Raw genomic sequence first — 16,905 nt, forward strand, 5'->3', positions numbered from 1 at the left:
TTCTTTTTCTTCTTAAATTTCTTCTACAAATATGGAGAAATTTCAAAATATACAGGTAAACAGGAGATAGTCGTAAAATACAGGAGTCTTCATTAAAAAGCAGGAGACTTGGCAGGTATGAATATATTTCCCTATTATGCTCATTAATTTTTTGAGTAACAATGCAAGCAGCTATGAAAACAAAAATTGTTAGATCTAAAATCCTGATTGACATATATTATTTTTGGTGACTTGCTAGTTTTTTTCTCAAAAATTACTATTTCTCCAGCTGCCTTACAATACAATTCAGAGGCCTGAATTGCCTTCTAAAATCAGTGACGTTAAGACAACATTGCCTTCAAGTGATATAAAGGTAGAAATCAAAGATTTCCCTAAAGTAGCAGATCAGCCAGTTATTGACAACAGTAAACAAGACGTCATCAAAACAGAGCAGCAAGCAAGTAACTCTGCAGAAGTAAGTCTTATCACCAATTTGGAAGAAAGCAGAGTATCTGCTCCTTCTGAACCTCTCTCATCTGCTGAACAAAAGCCTGGTTCTTTAAACTCAGAACCTCAGGTTTGTAGCAGACTTTAAGTCACTTAATTTAAAATTCATGCGTTTAGTCTTGAAATTCATTTTAAAAAATCTATGTGTTTTTATCTCGCTTATTACTTACTTATCCAAGCTTATATTTATAAATAGTCTGTATCAAAAACTTTGCTATAGAATTTCGTGGCAAAAATTATGGAAATTTTATAAAGCAAAAATTTTTGTTCCAAAAACCAACATTGGGTGCTGTATCATAGTTTTATAGAGAACATGTATAAAAATTTTATTCAATAATATATTTAAAAAAAATTTCTTGCTTTTAAAACATGCTGCTAAATATGACGTCTACCATTTTGTGCTATATTTCAAAGTTAAAGGAAATTTTGTTACTGTGCAGCAGTAGACATTTTTCAAGAATTGAAAATTATAAACTATCAAAAAAGTATTAATATTTTCTATATGTAGATAAAAACACTACAATGAAAAAACAGTTTCTTAATCTCGCCTAGTAGGTTTATGTAAAATTTAAACATTGTATGTAATGTTTTCAGCAAATAAAATTTAGGGTTTTAGTTTTTAAAATATTAATACAACATAGAAATATGTTTTTTAACAAACAAATTTTATTCATTGCAAAATAAATCATAATTGTAATGATTACCAAACTCATTTCCAATTGAATTTTTAACCTGTAAAAATATGATCTATATATAATTCGTGGATGAATAGTTTTCCCATGTAATAGATGATATGAGAAGACATGGAGTTTATTTTCAGTAAAGATTATGATGAAAGGCGTTTAAAAACTGATGATTGTGCTAGGATTCCACTTTACTAGCTACCTTCAATTTTAATATTTAGCTGTAAGCTAAGTCAGTAGTGTGGATTATTAGTTAAAAATTCTCTTATGAAATTAAAGTTTTCTTCTGTGGTATCGTAGTTTGCGTTTTTCTTTTTTCTTCTTGCTCTTGATGTAAGCTTTGTAGTGTACCATTAACTTTTATCATTGTTATCAATAATGAAATATTTTTAGTCAAAGAGCAATGTGTACTCAAAACAGAATTAATGTAATTTTTTAGGAACTTGAAAAGAAATCTGAGCAAGATAATAAACCTGAATCCGACGAACAAATTAAAACCGATATTTTATTGAATATCAAACAAGAAATTGTTGATGATGCACCAAGTTTGGTTGAGAACAGCACTTCAAATAGAGTTGAAGATAAAATTATGGAGAAAGATGCAGATAGTTCAACTAAAGAAAGCAAGAAAGAGGAAGCTGATGGTAAAAATGAATTATTGGTGTTTTTTTAAATTTATTTATTTAATTATTATTTTTTTTTTAAAAGTTTTTATTTTTGAAACAATTGAATTCTATTTATATAGCATTAAAATGGTATATAGCAGGGATGGGCAAACTACGGCCCACAGGCCAACTGTGGATCATTGTAAGGTTTTATCCGGCCCGCGAATAGAATTTTAACTTGCCGATTCGTGGCGGATGTAAACAAGATACATTATACATCCATTATTTTATCTACTTTGTTTAAAGCTATTTTTGTTCCTTTTTTTTAAACAAAGTACTGATAACGATTTTACTTTCTCTATTGGTGGAATTGATGGAAATAGTTGGCACAGACAGCTTCAATTGGTAAAATGCTGAAAGCAGAAGTTCTTTGTAGAAGAGCTGCAGATTAGCTCCAACAAGCGTTCATCTTTCTCGAAGATCAGACATATAGAATCTGACATAGGTGAATTGTGCTTCACACGTGGCAGACAGCGCATTTTAAGCTCCAGCGAGCGGATTTTTCTGCCAGTGCGAGTTCTAGCATTATTTATTGAGTATGGAAAGATTGCACACTATTGTTGTTTCTAAACATGCCAAAGATTGAGTTTTGCAAATCACTATCAAAAGCTAGTTTCCAAAATTTAATATCTCCTGTCCAGAAAATCAGTGCTATGTTTGCTTCATCTTATATCTGTGAACAAGTGTTTTCAACTATGAACTTCAGAAAAAATAATTTCAGAAGTAGACTAACAGAGAAGCATTTAGCCTTAAATTAAGCTCATCTCACTTCGAACCTCAATATAAGGAACTTTTAAAAATAAAATCGCAATTTCATTTATCTCATTAAATATTTAAATGAAAACTTGGATACCTTTTTTTATTTTAGAAGTTTTTACTCGGCCCACCAAACTTTTCTCTCTCGTTTTTTTAGCTCTCGACCAAAAAAGTTTGCCCATCCCTGGTATATAGTGTAAAATTTAGTACTATTTGGTACATGAGTACAATATTTACTAAATTCCCTAGCAACAGCTGTATCTTGGCCGCGTTTGAGTTTAAAATTGGCTCAATATTGGTCCTAGAATGGCCTGCCTATATAGGGCCCACAGCGGCTAAATAATGGATATGAAATATCGGGTGAATCTGATAATTCTATATAGGATTGATATTGATTGTAAAGTGGCTGTGAAATATCGGGTGAATCGAAAATTTTTATGTAGGGACAATATCAAAAAAATAAAGATCCTTTGAACCCTTGATGAGTCAAGATTCATGAATATTGGTCCAATGAAGGCGTAAGTTATTTTGTTGCTGGAGTTATTAATATATTTATATTACTTATTAATATATTATTGTACTAAAATGGTATATAGTACTATTTATATAATATGAAAAATGTATACTGTTTAAACTGAAATTTATTTATTCGATACATCTACTTAATACTGATTCATGGAAATGAATAAAAAAAGCAAGTATATTCTAATTCATCAGTGATATATTATTATGTACTATTAACTATACCATATTTTGTTGAAATACTTGATGTGAGAAAAATTTTTTTAGTTAAGATTTTTTGTTGTTGTTAAATTCATAAATAAAAATGACTCTTTCAGCATGTTAAATTTAAACTCTCTAGTTATGTAACTGTGAGCTATCCGCATAATATTTTTTCAACAAGTTATGAGTTTTCAATAATTAGTTAATAAGTCTAAAGCTAATTATCCTAATCTTAATTATTCTAATCTTATCTTAATTCTAAAGCTAATAATTTTGTTTCTTCACACTTCTTGTATATTTTTCTCCACATATGTGCAATTTGAGTTTCTAAGTCCAGTAGCCTTTGAGCTGCTGTACAAAATATAATGTGAAGTTGAACACTCAAAGCAGTTCCAGCTCTTATGACTTTTAATTGTGCCGCGGGTTAATTTTATAATCTGACAGACATATCCTAACTGTCGCATTTATATAACAAATTCTTTTGTTGCACTTATCAATAATAGATTGATATTATCTCATTGATTAAATTGTGTTTTTAATGTTAAAGGCTCCTCTGATGAGGAATTGAAATATTTGAATTGTATATTTAATATTAAAGGCTCCTCTGATGAGGAATTGGAGAATTTGACTAAAACTGTCGCTGACAAGGAAAGAGAGCAGGCAGAGCAAAATGTGTTATTAAAACAATTACTTCAGAATTGCCCATCTGCTGAAACACCCAGGAAAAGTACTGAAAGTTTGTTGGTATGTATTTTCTTTATGTCTGAAAAATTGTTTCTATCGTACGAAAACCTAATTTCTGTACGCTTTTTTTTTATTTATTTCTCTTTTGAATTTTTAAAATAAATATTTAGTCTAAAACCTTTGTATAATTCCCATTATCTTTTATTTTAAAATTGTAGTATATTTCCCTGCTACTGCACTAATTTAGTTTTCACATTTTTCATGAAATCTGTCTCTGCAGTTCTGAATGTTTTGAGAAAACCGAGACTGGTGCTCCTAGGCTTAAATTAAAAATAGTACAGTAAAAACTTCAAATGTGTATTAACAGGGTTCCCACTGTCCTTGAGAGTCCTTGAAAGTCCTTGAATTTTTTTTGTTGCTAAATTTAGGTCCTTGAAAGTGCTTGAAAAACGTCTTAGGTCCTTGAAAAACTTGATAGGTCCTTGAATTTGTCCAATACTGCCGGCGGCCCTTTTTATAAAACACCCGCGGATCTTTCTCGTTCTTTCTGTTTTGTTCCCGAGCTCTCTCACGTGGTTTTTAANTCTTTCTTTACCCTGTTTTAAACTAAAATCTATAAATATGAAGATGCAGAGTATAACAGTTTTGGTTATACCTATCATTTCAATTAGTGTTATTATAATGCTTTTTTAAATTTATTGTTGTGTTTTTGTCCGAAAAGATAGTAACTTCATTAAGTCATGAAAAATTCTTGGAATTAGTCATGGATTATGCAGTAGATACCCTGTACATTCAAGGTCACTTTCACTCCCCGTTCTCAATTTTTTATATATATTTATTCCCTTTCCCTCATTTCCACGAGTTTTTTTTTGCTTGCCTTCATCACTGTTACATTCTTGACAGGTTTCACCCAGATTTTTACTTCTTTCCCCTCTTTTGCACCACCCCCTCAAGAGGGAGATGTACTTCTTTACCATGTTTGGTAAGATCTGTGTATTCCTGACCCTAATTAGTCAGGATTCATTAACTTTTCACCTTTCTCTCCTCAAATCAGCATTTCATTATTTTATTCTGAATAATTCAATTTCTCAACATGTTTTTTCTTTTCTTCCAAATTTAGTGATGGCTTTATCATTTTTCGTAAAAATGATATAATAGTAGGATTTTTTCCCTCTACAACACAATATGCTCGTGACATAGATTAATCACTTCTAAATTTTGTTGTCCTTTTTGTTTATTTAATTTAATCTAGATGATCAAACATGTTGTTTTTCTGCAAAACTACAGAATTCAACTTTTTAAGCTTTATTTCCACCAAAAGATAGTGACAATTCTTAAAACATTACACAGTGAATAGAGGTTCAGTAGAGAACCAATCAATGGAAGCTCAGGACCATCGCTATTCCGGATGTCTGAATTTCCCGGTTTTCTGCGCTGACCAAAAACTGCTGTTAATCTATGTTTTATCGAACCCAAATTACAACGAAAAAGAGTAACACATCTTAAAATAAGAATACCACCACCCCCCTCATTTGACTCTACCCCACTTCAAGGATGAGTCAAATTTCCACTTTTTCCTCAGTCGTTCTAGTTCAAAATGGCGGAAAAACCAAGCAAAATTTCCCCTGGTTTTCTGGGTACCGGATAAATTATTCTCTACTGTATACACAGGGTTCCCACGGGGGAGGGAGAACCTGTCAGGGAATTTTATTTTAACTCCAAAAGTCAGGGAAAGTTCAATTTGTTTACAGAAACCTGGAATATTCCTATATCTTACCTGGAAAATAACCAGTCTTAAAATTGTCAGTAGCAGTAACTAGTTATTGAGATTCGAGTTAAATAATTCTAACATCTATTACAATTATTAGTTGCAAAAATTTCACATTTTAGTCAAATGGAAATGTTCGCTTCCTCATTTATTAATATCTTTTTATACAGGAAATCTACTATTCCAATTACGAATAAAAGAATTAAAGTTTTCTGATAAAAGTAGGGTCTTAATTTTCATTAAATTTCACCTGGTATACCTGGAAAAGTCAGGAAATATTTTTCTGAAATTGAGTGGAACCCTAATACAGATAACATCACACAATGAATACTAAGTTATTACACTGGGGAGTTTGGCTGTATTGCAGAAAAACCCTACCTTTCCAAGTGCAAAATTGTTTATTCTCTGAATCAGCTTTTATAGACATATAGTTTGTCTGCAGTAAGAACTCCCCTTGCCACAAAGTCTGAGGCAGTCTGCTATTGTACACACTAGCTAACACAATAGACTAAAGAAAAAGATTCCCTTTCTCTCACTGACCCGAGCCAAAACCTGTTCTAAACAGTGACCCAACACCCCTACTTGAAATAGTTATGCCTCGTTACTATAACCACCGTCATGGGTCCAGGCGAATGACAGGAGAGTTCTTACTTCTTCCTCCCTTGCTCTTCATTTGTGTTAGCTTAAAGGCATACTACTTATTAGTAGTATTAAATATGTGTTGCAACTTCTTTTTTTTCCAGAAAAGTTTTTATAATTTGTGTATTATTCTATCATTTAAGTTGTTGTGTGTCTATGATAGGAATTGCAAAAAGAGGATGATCTTTCCAAGCTGGATCTTCAGTTTGATATGGGCAGTTTGGATGGAAAAGACAAGCTGGATGATGCAAAAGCAAAGAAGCAGTCTTATTTGGGTGTGTTTCAATCTCTTTAATAAAATGTTCGAAAATTAATTGTGATTTTAGTTTAATTTTCCTTATTTTAATTTTTTTTAGATATTCGACGAGCCCAGTTAGAAAAAGAGCCTACCCCACCACCAGGAGAGAAACCGAAGCCAATTAAACGTAAAAGACCGAAAAAGAAAAAATTAGAAGAACCAGTAAAAACTGAAGGAGGAGTTGTTCTGAAAAAGAAATGCAGGAGAAGCTCGTCAAAACTCGAAGAAGGGTATGAGAACTATGTTGAAAATATGATGAATAAATTGACCACTTTGCCTCCTCTAAGGATTATTGAGCCCAATATTAAGCCCAATTTTTCTGCTGTTCCTGTATTTGGATCTGGAGATTTGAATATAAAAGGTTTGTTATTTTATTTTTTAATATTTATTTTTTATTGCTTGCGCTCTGTCTTGTTTTATAACCTGCTTAAATTTTTCCTGTCTAAAATAACTGTACTTTTTCAAATTTTTACGTCATACTTAAAAAAAAGTAAAAATGAAATAATTTTAAAAAACAATTTAATTTTCTTTACTCATAAATTTTGCTTAGATAATTTTTTTTTTTTTATATTCATTAATTGGTTACCAAATTAATTATTGTTACCAAAAGAATTTGATACCTCTACATTATCAAAGTATCTGGGACTAATTTCACACTATTGGCAAAATGCAGGGTTCATAGTTAGTTGTCCTGATATTTCTGATAAAAAATATTTTGACCTGACTTTAGCTTTTTGTCCTGATATAGTATTTTAAGTTTGTTTAGAGCATTCAATTTTCTGCAAATAAAAATTTTGGATTTTCAAATAATTGATTAGCGGCAAAATATTTGGATTTTCGATCCAACATCTCTTTATTTTAATTAATTGTACTAGTAAAAATCGCAAGGCTGATTGTCTTTGCCTCTTTCTATACTAATGCATTCACATAATGCTTAATGACAATGCTGCAAGTTTTAAGGATTTTATCTGCTACAAGAGAAAATGTGTGCCATTTTATTGTTACTTGAAACTTAAAATCATATTAAAACATAACAAATAAAAGAAAAAAATTTGGTTTTTCAAGTGGAAAAAATAATTTCAATTTCGTTAAACCTCGAACAAAAAAATGTTGGACATATAACTTTAGTATTAGATATCTTTTACTTCAAAATTTCATTTTCTTCTGTAAGTATTGTTGTTAAGCTTATTATTTAAGTCTGACAAGAACCAAATTTTTTAATTGTCAATTTACTTGAATAACATAGTTTTTAAAGTTTTTATTTTAAAAATAAAACTTGAATTTCCTTTTGCCCTTTGCTACCTTTTTATATACCACTGATTAAAATGGTTCAAAAAAGTCTAAAAGTGAATTACTATTAATTAATATAATATTCCAATAATATAATATTCTGACAATAATATTTCAATTTGAACCCAGCAGAATTTTTCAGATTGGGCCCACTTGAAAAAACCGTCCTTATATCCAACAAGTGGGATTTTTTCTCACATTTTATCATTTCCAAAATACTTTTTTTTGTAATTGTCGAACAAAATTATTCTTTGAAATTATCAACTTATTGTCTGATAAATTTAACTTAGTACCTTTCTTTGGTAAAATTATATGAATTAAAACACTTTAGAAACCTGATATTTTTTTTGCAAACAAAATTTAATATTAATGAAATAAATATGACGCAAAAATAAAGCACATGATTCAAAGAAACTTATTGCTAAATTATAATTTGAGGGCTTTTTTTTAAGTAAGGACCGTTTTGTAGAATCATAAAATAAATTTGCTCTGTGAAAATTTTTTTCTTTCATTTGGTTTTTATTTTAAACGGCCCTTACTTAAAAAACAGCCCTTGTACATTACTTATCTATAAAACAAATTATGTGTAACACACACACACGCTGTAATACTTTTGTTTGGTCATAATTCCTTTTTTTTATTGTGTAGTTTGCAGTAAATGATTTATTTTCCTTTCACAACAGATAACCAATTAAAAGGTAGACTTGGTTGCTCTACAATTCCTGGACAAAATGATATCTATTCTTACCATCCATACACAAATGAACACCCACCTTCATTGTCCATTCTACCACCTTCCTCCCCACCATACAGGGGTTTCTATAATCAGGAGTTCCCTGGAATGAATAAAGGTGAATGTATGGTTTTTATCTATTAAGAATTCTGCATGCTGAATTTCTATTAAACTCTAACTGAACATTTTACTTCAATTTTAAAATGTTGTTTCAGAAGTTTTAATTTTCTATCAAAATTACTACTCTCGTTAATTCGCAGGACACCTTGTAGCTCAAACGAAATTACAAGCAAATGTTATTATTAAATTTTGTATATAATTCTTAAGCATGTTATTTAGGTTATATTTATTCAGAAAACATTGTTAGTAATTATTTATTTTGTTTATTCCATATTTATAGCCATTGAAAAAAATGAAATTGACACCTTATTGAAGTCCAGTGAACTAGAATCAAGTAACAAAATTTTTAGGTACGTACCAAACTTACTTGACTAATTATCTTATAAATGAACACAAATTTAAATTTTTGTACTTATTGCTGTTAATATTTTTATATTTTATCTTATATATTTATCGCAAAATTCTACCTTAAGTTTTTCTACAAATTCTGAAAGTTGTTTTTTAATGCTCGGTTTTGGTTTAATCTGTGATTATACATCAACAGCTCTTCAAAGTTTTTTTTATTGTTTTTAATATATTAAATTTATTATAATTCTAAAAATGTTCAAAATATATTATAAATTTTAAAATATATTCTTTTAGAAACAAGAGGTCGTTCAAATATTATGTAATAATTTTTTATTGTTGTTGAAATTTTGGATTTATCTCTTTTGTTAGCAAAAATAAGGAAATTTCCAATCCTCTCAAATGCTTATGTAAGAGAGTTGAAATGACCCCTTGTTTTTCGCATCAACTTTGACTTTTACAGTAGTAATCTAATTTTAGGGTTACATTCAACTAGGCATATAAAACAATTTAAATAAACAAGGTATCAAATACACTAGGTTTGAAACGATTTATTTTTCCTAATATAATCCAATTTATTTTTTAATTTATTTCATAAAATTTTGATTAGTATATTTCTTAAAAATCTTTTTGTGTTCTTTCTCTGTGATTAAATCTTTTGACCTACGAAACTCTTAAAAAAACTCTTTGTTCTATCATTTTACCCCGTAACTTAACTGTCACTTTAAATTTACTTTTTCCAAGCGTAATTGTTTTCCAAAATATCTTGTTACGTTCTTTTTTAAGTTTTGTAAAAATTTTGAAAGTGATGTGATTTAAATGACTTACTTAAGTATTTTTTTCCCTCTCTTTCCCCTTAACAACAAAAATAAGAAAACCATGAACTACCCGTTAGGTGCTTTTTTAATATTTGAACTGCCCCATAACATTATTAGAAAATATTGCACTATCAAAATCAAACATTTTTGCCTTCAATAATAAAATAACTGTATTTTATTTATGTTAACTGACAAAATGTTTCCCCCTTTGACTAATACTCATTTTTAGTTCTGACCACTCTCAGGGTTGCTACTCTGCAGGGAAAATGGGGAAAACCTAGAAAATACAGAGAATTTAAAAATCATCGATAATGCTGGGCATTTTAAGTTTTTCTTTACAAACTGGAAAAATACTAGGAATTATATTTGTTATTTTTTTCTTATAAAAGTGGATATGGGATATTTAAGGATATTTCAGCTGTACTAAACTATTTACTAGTATTCATTTACTATTATATATTTACTAGTATTCATATATTATATATTTATTTGTTTTAAGTATGTTAAGCTGTTCTTTATTAAAGTTTTTGCAGAAATTAAAAATAGTATAACTAGACTAATATAGATCACACAAATGCACAGTGATAGTGAACAGGGAAAACACAGGGAATTTTTTTCTTCCAGTTTTGAGTGGCAACCCTGTACTCTTAATTAGCAATGACATAAAATAAAATTGTGTGTTATATCTCTTTACTGCTATGTATCTGAGTCTTTTTATGTGTGTTTGTTTGGTTTATTCTTGTAATGGTTAATAAAAAAATGTTTGTTTTATTCTTGAATTGTAAATAAAAGCTTTAAAATACATTTTATGTGCATGAACTGAACAATCAATAATAATTAGTCAGGAGTCTGTTAAGAAGAAATTTGTGTCCGTTAACGGACCCTTCACAAAATATATTTTCATAAAAACGGACCCTTCACCAAATATTTTAACTTAAAAACTGAACCTTCACAAAATAATTTATCTTATAATCGAACCCTTCTCAAATTTGTTTATCTTCATTATTGTTTTGTTAATCCAATAAATTCTTCCCAGGGAGTGTGGGGGGTATAAGGACATGTAAACGAACTGTTTCATCTTCGGCGGACGCTTCTTCTTTTATTTGTCCGAAATGAATATTCTGTGCTCAGCAGAATAGGCTAAATACCAAATATTTGTATGTTACATCTCTAATTTAGTAGCAGCAATTGCTATTTATTTTTTAAAATTTAATAATTATAATTTTACAGTGTTGAGCATAATCTTGTATCTCTTAACAATTTAAAAACTCCTTGAAAAAGTTTTTTGCAATAACAAGACCCTATTTGCACAAATTCATAAAAGCAGGACCCTGTTTGAAAAAATGGAATATGACTTGATGTTTATTTTATGTTCACAAATTACGAGTCATTTTTTCACAATTTTACAAAAACAGACCTTTCACAAAATGTTTGGACAGACCCATGTAAGTATGCCATCAGTTACAAGAATTAAAAGAAAATTTGATTAAATTAGTCTGGAAAAATTTCAAAATTGTTGATGGTTTTCTACTGATAGAACAACATAATATTGATGGTAACTATCAATAATTTCATCATGAACCATTTTATTTTTAATGGTAACAACTTAAGTGACCATCATCCCAATGTAGGAACTCAAAAGGATTTATGATAGTCAGGCATAAGAATAGCAACTTGTTTTGATAGTTTGTTTATGCTGAACCATCAGAAATTTCCATAATAGTTTCTCAGAGATCAAATGTTGGAATGATGGTGTATTCCTGAAAACCAACAAGAATTCCCAATAAACCTTCATGGAAATATATAGTTGAAACCATCATGGATTGTTGGTCCATGAGAATCAAAATTCTTTTAATGGCTAACACGTTTAAATGCCACACTAATTTTACATGGCTTGCCCGCCTGGTAAAAATGATTTACTCAGTATGTATTGCATTAATTTCCTCAAACCATTTTAGTTACAATAACAATATAAAAAAATTAAAAGCATTGAAAATGTGCTCAAATTATGTGTTTCTAATAATCTTGGCTTCGTTGGTCACCGGTGACCCCCATGGCATTTAAGGTGTTAAAATAAAAAAAAGGGATCCATTTTCCATCTTGGAATGATGGAAGATTGTTGGTAAACCATCGAACGATGTCAGACCATCATGAATAACATTGAAACCAACATAAAACATCCAAATGTTATGATGTGATCATCAAGAACTTTGACTTGGTTGTTTATAAATATAAATTTTTTTACCTCCTTTAACTTATTCATTAACTGTTATTTTTCGGTCTCAGAACATGACATGATAAAATTTAAGTAAAATGTGTGAATATATATTTTGTAGAGAATAAAATTAAATTTGGAATTTGTTTATAGGGATGCTGGTAGCCCAGATACTGTCATCTCGTCCTCATCACCAGAAAGCTGTATATTTGAACAGAAGAGCAAATGGCCCCTCCTTGTCTTTGTTGATAAGTTGCTTCCTGAAAAGAAAAGAAATGGCTCTCCTGTTATACCTCTCATGTACCCTATACCAATAAGAGGTTAGTTGTCTCATTAAATCGGTGATGAGTTTTACTGGCATTATATACAGTCGGAGACTTCTATTTAATGAACTTCCATATTGCGAATTTCTCTATTTTGCAATTTTTTTTCAAGGAACTAAGAACATTTTGGAATTTTTTTTATAAAATAACTTCCAAATAGCGAAGTGTATTTTCTATTTAACTAACTTTTCTTTTAGATCCACTTTCTCTATTTCCCAAAATATTTCAAACTTGTTAACGCATTTTAAGGGCAAAATGACCTTGAATTGATTTACGAAACCACTTGACTTTTAGAGAAAGCTGTAAAATCCCTTTCCCTCTTTGTTTGCCTTTATAACAAAAAACTCGGACACAATTAACAGATTTTGTCAGTAGCAATTAAACTTAGAACATATGTGGTAACATATGTTTTAAATGACTTTAATAATAAATGCTGGTATAATTTTATACATAAATTTAGCTTTTTTAGCTAAAAATGTATCTAGCATGATAGTGTAACACTGGATAATCTTTTGCTATATTCTTGTTTTCCATGCAGATTTCTTATCTTATTATAAATCTTACAAAATCTTTTCAGGCACGTGACTTTTACGCAATTATAATTTTTGATTTGACGGATTTTCATAGTTTTTAATGTTTGAAACTACACTGGAATCCTCTAATATCGGGATCCATATTCACTGAATTTTAATATCTAACTTCGATTTTCGTATTTACTTAATTTAAAAGTTATTCATTATGAATCGTATTCATGTGATTTAAAAATCGTACATCATTTGCGTCGCAATTCGTATTTATTTAAGCGAGATTCAAAAACCCAATTATTCTATTTGTATTTTCGCGTTCTTTAAATCCAATATCGTTATCCTTGTAAAAGCTAAGTTTTTTTCTAAACTAGTTACTATAAAAGTGTGATATTCTTTATTGATAAGTAATTTAATTATAAAAGAATTATATTATCTATGAATAGTATATAAATTGATAGCTTAACAAGTTTTTATGCATAAAATTTTCATTGTTTTTTAGTTTGTGTCACAATCACCCCTGAATAGTCTACTTAAAAAAAAAAAAGTATTTTTTGACCAGGAAAAAATTGTGATTATTAATTGATTAAAAAAGAAGAATTCAAATCAAAAGTTATATGTTGTACTAATGTTATAGAGAAACTTTAGTACAACATATAACTTTTGATTTGAATGTTACTCTATGTTACAAATAGGGCCCATGTGAATGGCGGGCATCTATAGAACTGCTCTGCCCTCCAGGAGGCCCATAATTCTAGTTTCAAGATGCTCTCCGCCCGTGAAGATATTTCTTTTTTATATTGGACTGCAAGACTTCTCATGCTCAAGAGAGCAAATGATGGACGTAATTTAAAAAAAGAAAAGAAAAAAAACTATGTTATAGTAATTTAACTCAAAATTACTTTACTTTTTCCTGCTTTTAATGCAGAAAAAAAGTCTAGTTTAATTTTCCTACATAAATTTGCTGTTGTGCTTATTTTATTTTTAATATTCTATTGTTTGTGATGGTAATATATATATATACATATGCCCAGAGCAGTGTAATAGTTTATTTTTTTTATTTTTTTCATTTCCTTTGCGATTTTCAGTATCTTTTCGAGGTTTACAGGCTGAAACTGAAATCACCGATATATATTTTAAAAACTAAAACTTATAAATTTTTTAGAGCCTGAGGCATTATTGCAGGAACTTAACTTTTTATATTATTATTTTAGTAAGGAATTTTTAATTATTTTTATTATTATTTTAATAAAGAATTTTCAAATAAAATATAATAATAACATATATAAATTATAACAATATAATAATAACATAACAGTGTAATAATAACAATATAAATAATAACATAATGTAAGTATCACAGATAAGTTAAATAGAATATTCAATAAACTGAAATTAATATTAGTACTCATATTTTATTTAAATATAAGTAAACATATTTTGTATGAAAATAAAAGTGAAATAAATTCAAATTTAAAATTGATAATTGTGATAGATTATATATATTTTAGAATTCTTTATAGAACTAAATAAATAGAATGAAAATAGTTAATTTTTTTAAACGATTAAATGTAAGAAATTTTAATTATTATTATTTTTTTACTATATTAAGTTTTGTTTGCTTTAAATTTGAACTATTCATTTACAATGTTTTCATCATAGAAAAAAAATGGGTGAGAATTTCTCACCCTTTCTCAAAAACAGAGTGAGATTTCAAAAAGTTAAGTGAGATTTCTAAAAACTAAAAAACAGAAAAACTCTTGAAAAAATTTTTTCTTTAATTATAATACATTTTTAACGTCTTCTATTTTTTAAAGCATTGAATATTTTCGGTGCATCATCATAGAAGATTTTGCCTTTACAAGGTATTTGTCCATCTTACATTAGTGCATAAAAAATTTGAGCGTCTTACATGAAGAAACCTTACCTATGGTAAACACATAGTTGCAGAGATATGTGTTCTGAAAGGGGTTCCGTGGTTTGGAGGAGTTGTGTTCTGTTGTTCGAAAAGGTTCTGAACAATACTGGTAAATAGGGAAGCTAGATAACAGAGCAGATGTTGAAAATAATGAAGGATCCAGCAAGAAAAGTGAAATGGATTTTATTCTAAATGGCCTAATTCGAAGATTTTTCCAAAATGCGAGAAATGCGCGAATTTTGAAATTGATTTATAGAATGAGCGAATTTCTCGCGGTAGTAATTTTTTAATGCCGAGAAAAGAAAAAAATATGCGACATTCTCGCGCTGTAGTGAAAACACTGATTTAATAGTAATTGTTCAATAATTATATTGGTCACTTTTATTTTCTTCCCGCTTTCTTCCTGTGTCTTGGAAGAAAAAAAAATTTTTTTTCCCCAAGTCCCAACCTTGACATAAATATGTACTTACAAAGAGTATGCTATAAATATATATTTTTATTTTTAAACTTTAACCATTGTGTTTAATTAACATTTGTGAGCATAACAACAATAATAATGAGATGAATGCTTATTTTCTTGAAAAACCATATATTTTGCTGATTTTCAATGTTTTTTCTTATTTTAACCAAAATGTGTGATGTCACACTCCTTGTTACTCGCGAATCCTCTTCTCCAAGCGCAAAATCATTTGTGAACTGTTCCTTGAATATTTAAATTCTAACATGTTTCTTGAATGTATTTTAATAATTTAATCTATACTTTTAGTGTTCAATCTTTGAATATTAAAGTTAAATTATATTATCTTATTTATAGCTCATACTAAAGCCATCAGTGAAGCTGACATAACAGAAATGGACATTGATAAAGTGAGCTTTTGTATTTTATTTAGTTAGTTAGATTAATGTTTGACTTACAAATAATTATTATTTACATGGCTCACTGAATAAAATGATGTGTCTGCATAATCTCAGTAGTTTATTCACCAACATCTTTTCTTTTTCTTATGTGGATGAATTGGAGTCAGGATTAATTTTCTCTCCTGCTCAATAATCATTGATGTGAACTTTTGTTTTTCAAAGCATATGTAGTATTGAGTATTATTATCTGAAGTATAAAGCATCTGTATTTGCATACTATAGTGCAGGGATGGCGAACCAATGGCACATGGCACGCGACACAATATTTTGGGCACACTACCGATCACGAAGTTCCGATATGAAGCATAATAACAATTAAATTAAAATTCACAAAAGACTGAACAATTAAGGCCAAAAAAGCAATTAATAACCATAAAAAACAAGCTAACAATAAATAACTAGCAAACTAATTAACAGTTCTGCTTAAACTAACATCTTATAACCCTAATATAAGTTATTTGTCATCTAATCTGCAACAACAGAAGTCACACTGATGTTCCTTTAAGTTGAATTATGCGTATAACTGAGACATTGCAAAATGTATTTTATTTTGTAATAAATAGTTTTGAGTAGATAGTATTTAGTATTATTACTTACGCTATAATCACGAAGTCAAAACGATTTGTTGGCACGTCTATGACAACATAAAAATTTTTTTTAGAAAAAATGGCACATTGGTGCATAAAGGTTCGCCACCCCTGCTATAGTGTCTATATACAGTGAATTCGCGATAACTCGAATCTGATAGGACTGACGAAAAACTTCGACATATCGGAAGTTCGACTTACCGTTAGATTCGGTTTTGGACTCTCAAAATATTGTCGGATTATTTAATTAATGCTTATTAATTACAAATCTTCTAATTGCTTACAATATTTAAGATCATTTTTCTGACAAGCCATTTACAATAAGACTGTTTGAAGCACTTTATGATACCCTGGTCCATCGGCTGCAACTTTGCTGTTGTGTTTGGCGGGAGAAACTGCAAGTTTACTGCTT

At 29.2% G+C, this 16,905-nt stretch overlaps 1 protein-coding gene across 11 annotated transcripts in view; it reads left to right on the forward strand.

Moving 5' to 3' along the window:
* Positions 1–16,905, forward strand: part of LOC107452250 (histone-lysine N-methyltransferase 2C) — a 156,375-nt gene that overhangs the window by 101,593 nt on the left and 37,877 nt on the right. For 6 of the 11 annotated variants that reach the window (XM_071187063.1, XM_043052933.2, XM_071187064.1 and 3 more), the window contains 9 exons: positions 269–556; positions 1,609–1,813; positions 3,861–4,057; positions 6,568–6,679; positions 6,761–7,063; positions 8,676–8,843; positions 9,126–9,195; positions 12,377–12,543; positions 15,803–15,855. In XM_071187063.1, coding sequence (XP_071043164.1) covers positions 269–556; positions 1,609–1,813; positions 3,861–4,057; positions 6,568–6,679; positions 6,761–7,063; positions 8,676–8,843; positions 9,126–9,195; positions 12,377–12,543; positions 15,803–15,855 — 1,563 coding nt within the window. The remainder of the gene's footprint in view (positions 1–268; positions 557–1,608; positions 1,814–3,860; positions 4,058–6,567; positions 6,680–6,760; positions 7,064–8,675; positions 8,844–9,125; positions 9,196–12,376; positions 12,544–15,802; positions 15,856–16,905) is intronic. The other 5 variants (XM_071187065.1, XM_043052935.2, XM_071187067.1 and 2 more) reach the window with 3 other exon arrangements.

Source organism: Parasteatoda tepidariorum, chromosome 10 (genome assembly GCF_043381705.1).
Source record: "Parasteatoda tepidariorum isolate YZ-2023 chromosome 10, CAS_Ptep_4.0, whole genome shotgun sequence".
Taxonomy (NCBI): domain Eukaryota; kingdom Metazoa; phylum Arthropoda; class Arachnida; order Araneae; family Theridiidae; genus Parasteatoda; species Parasteatoda tepidariorum.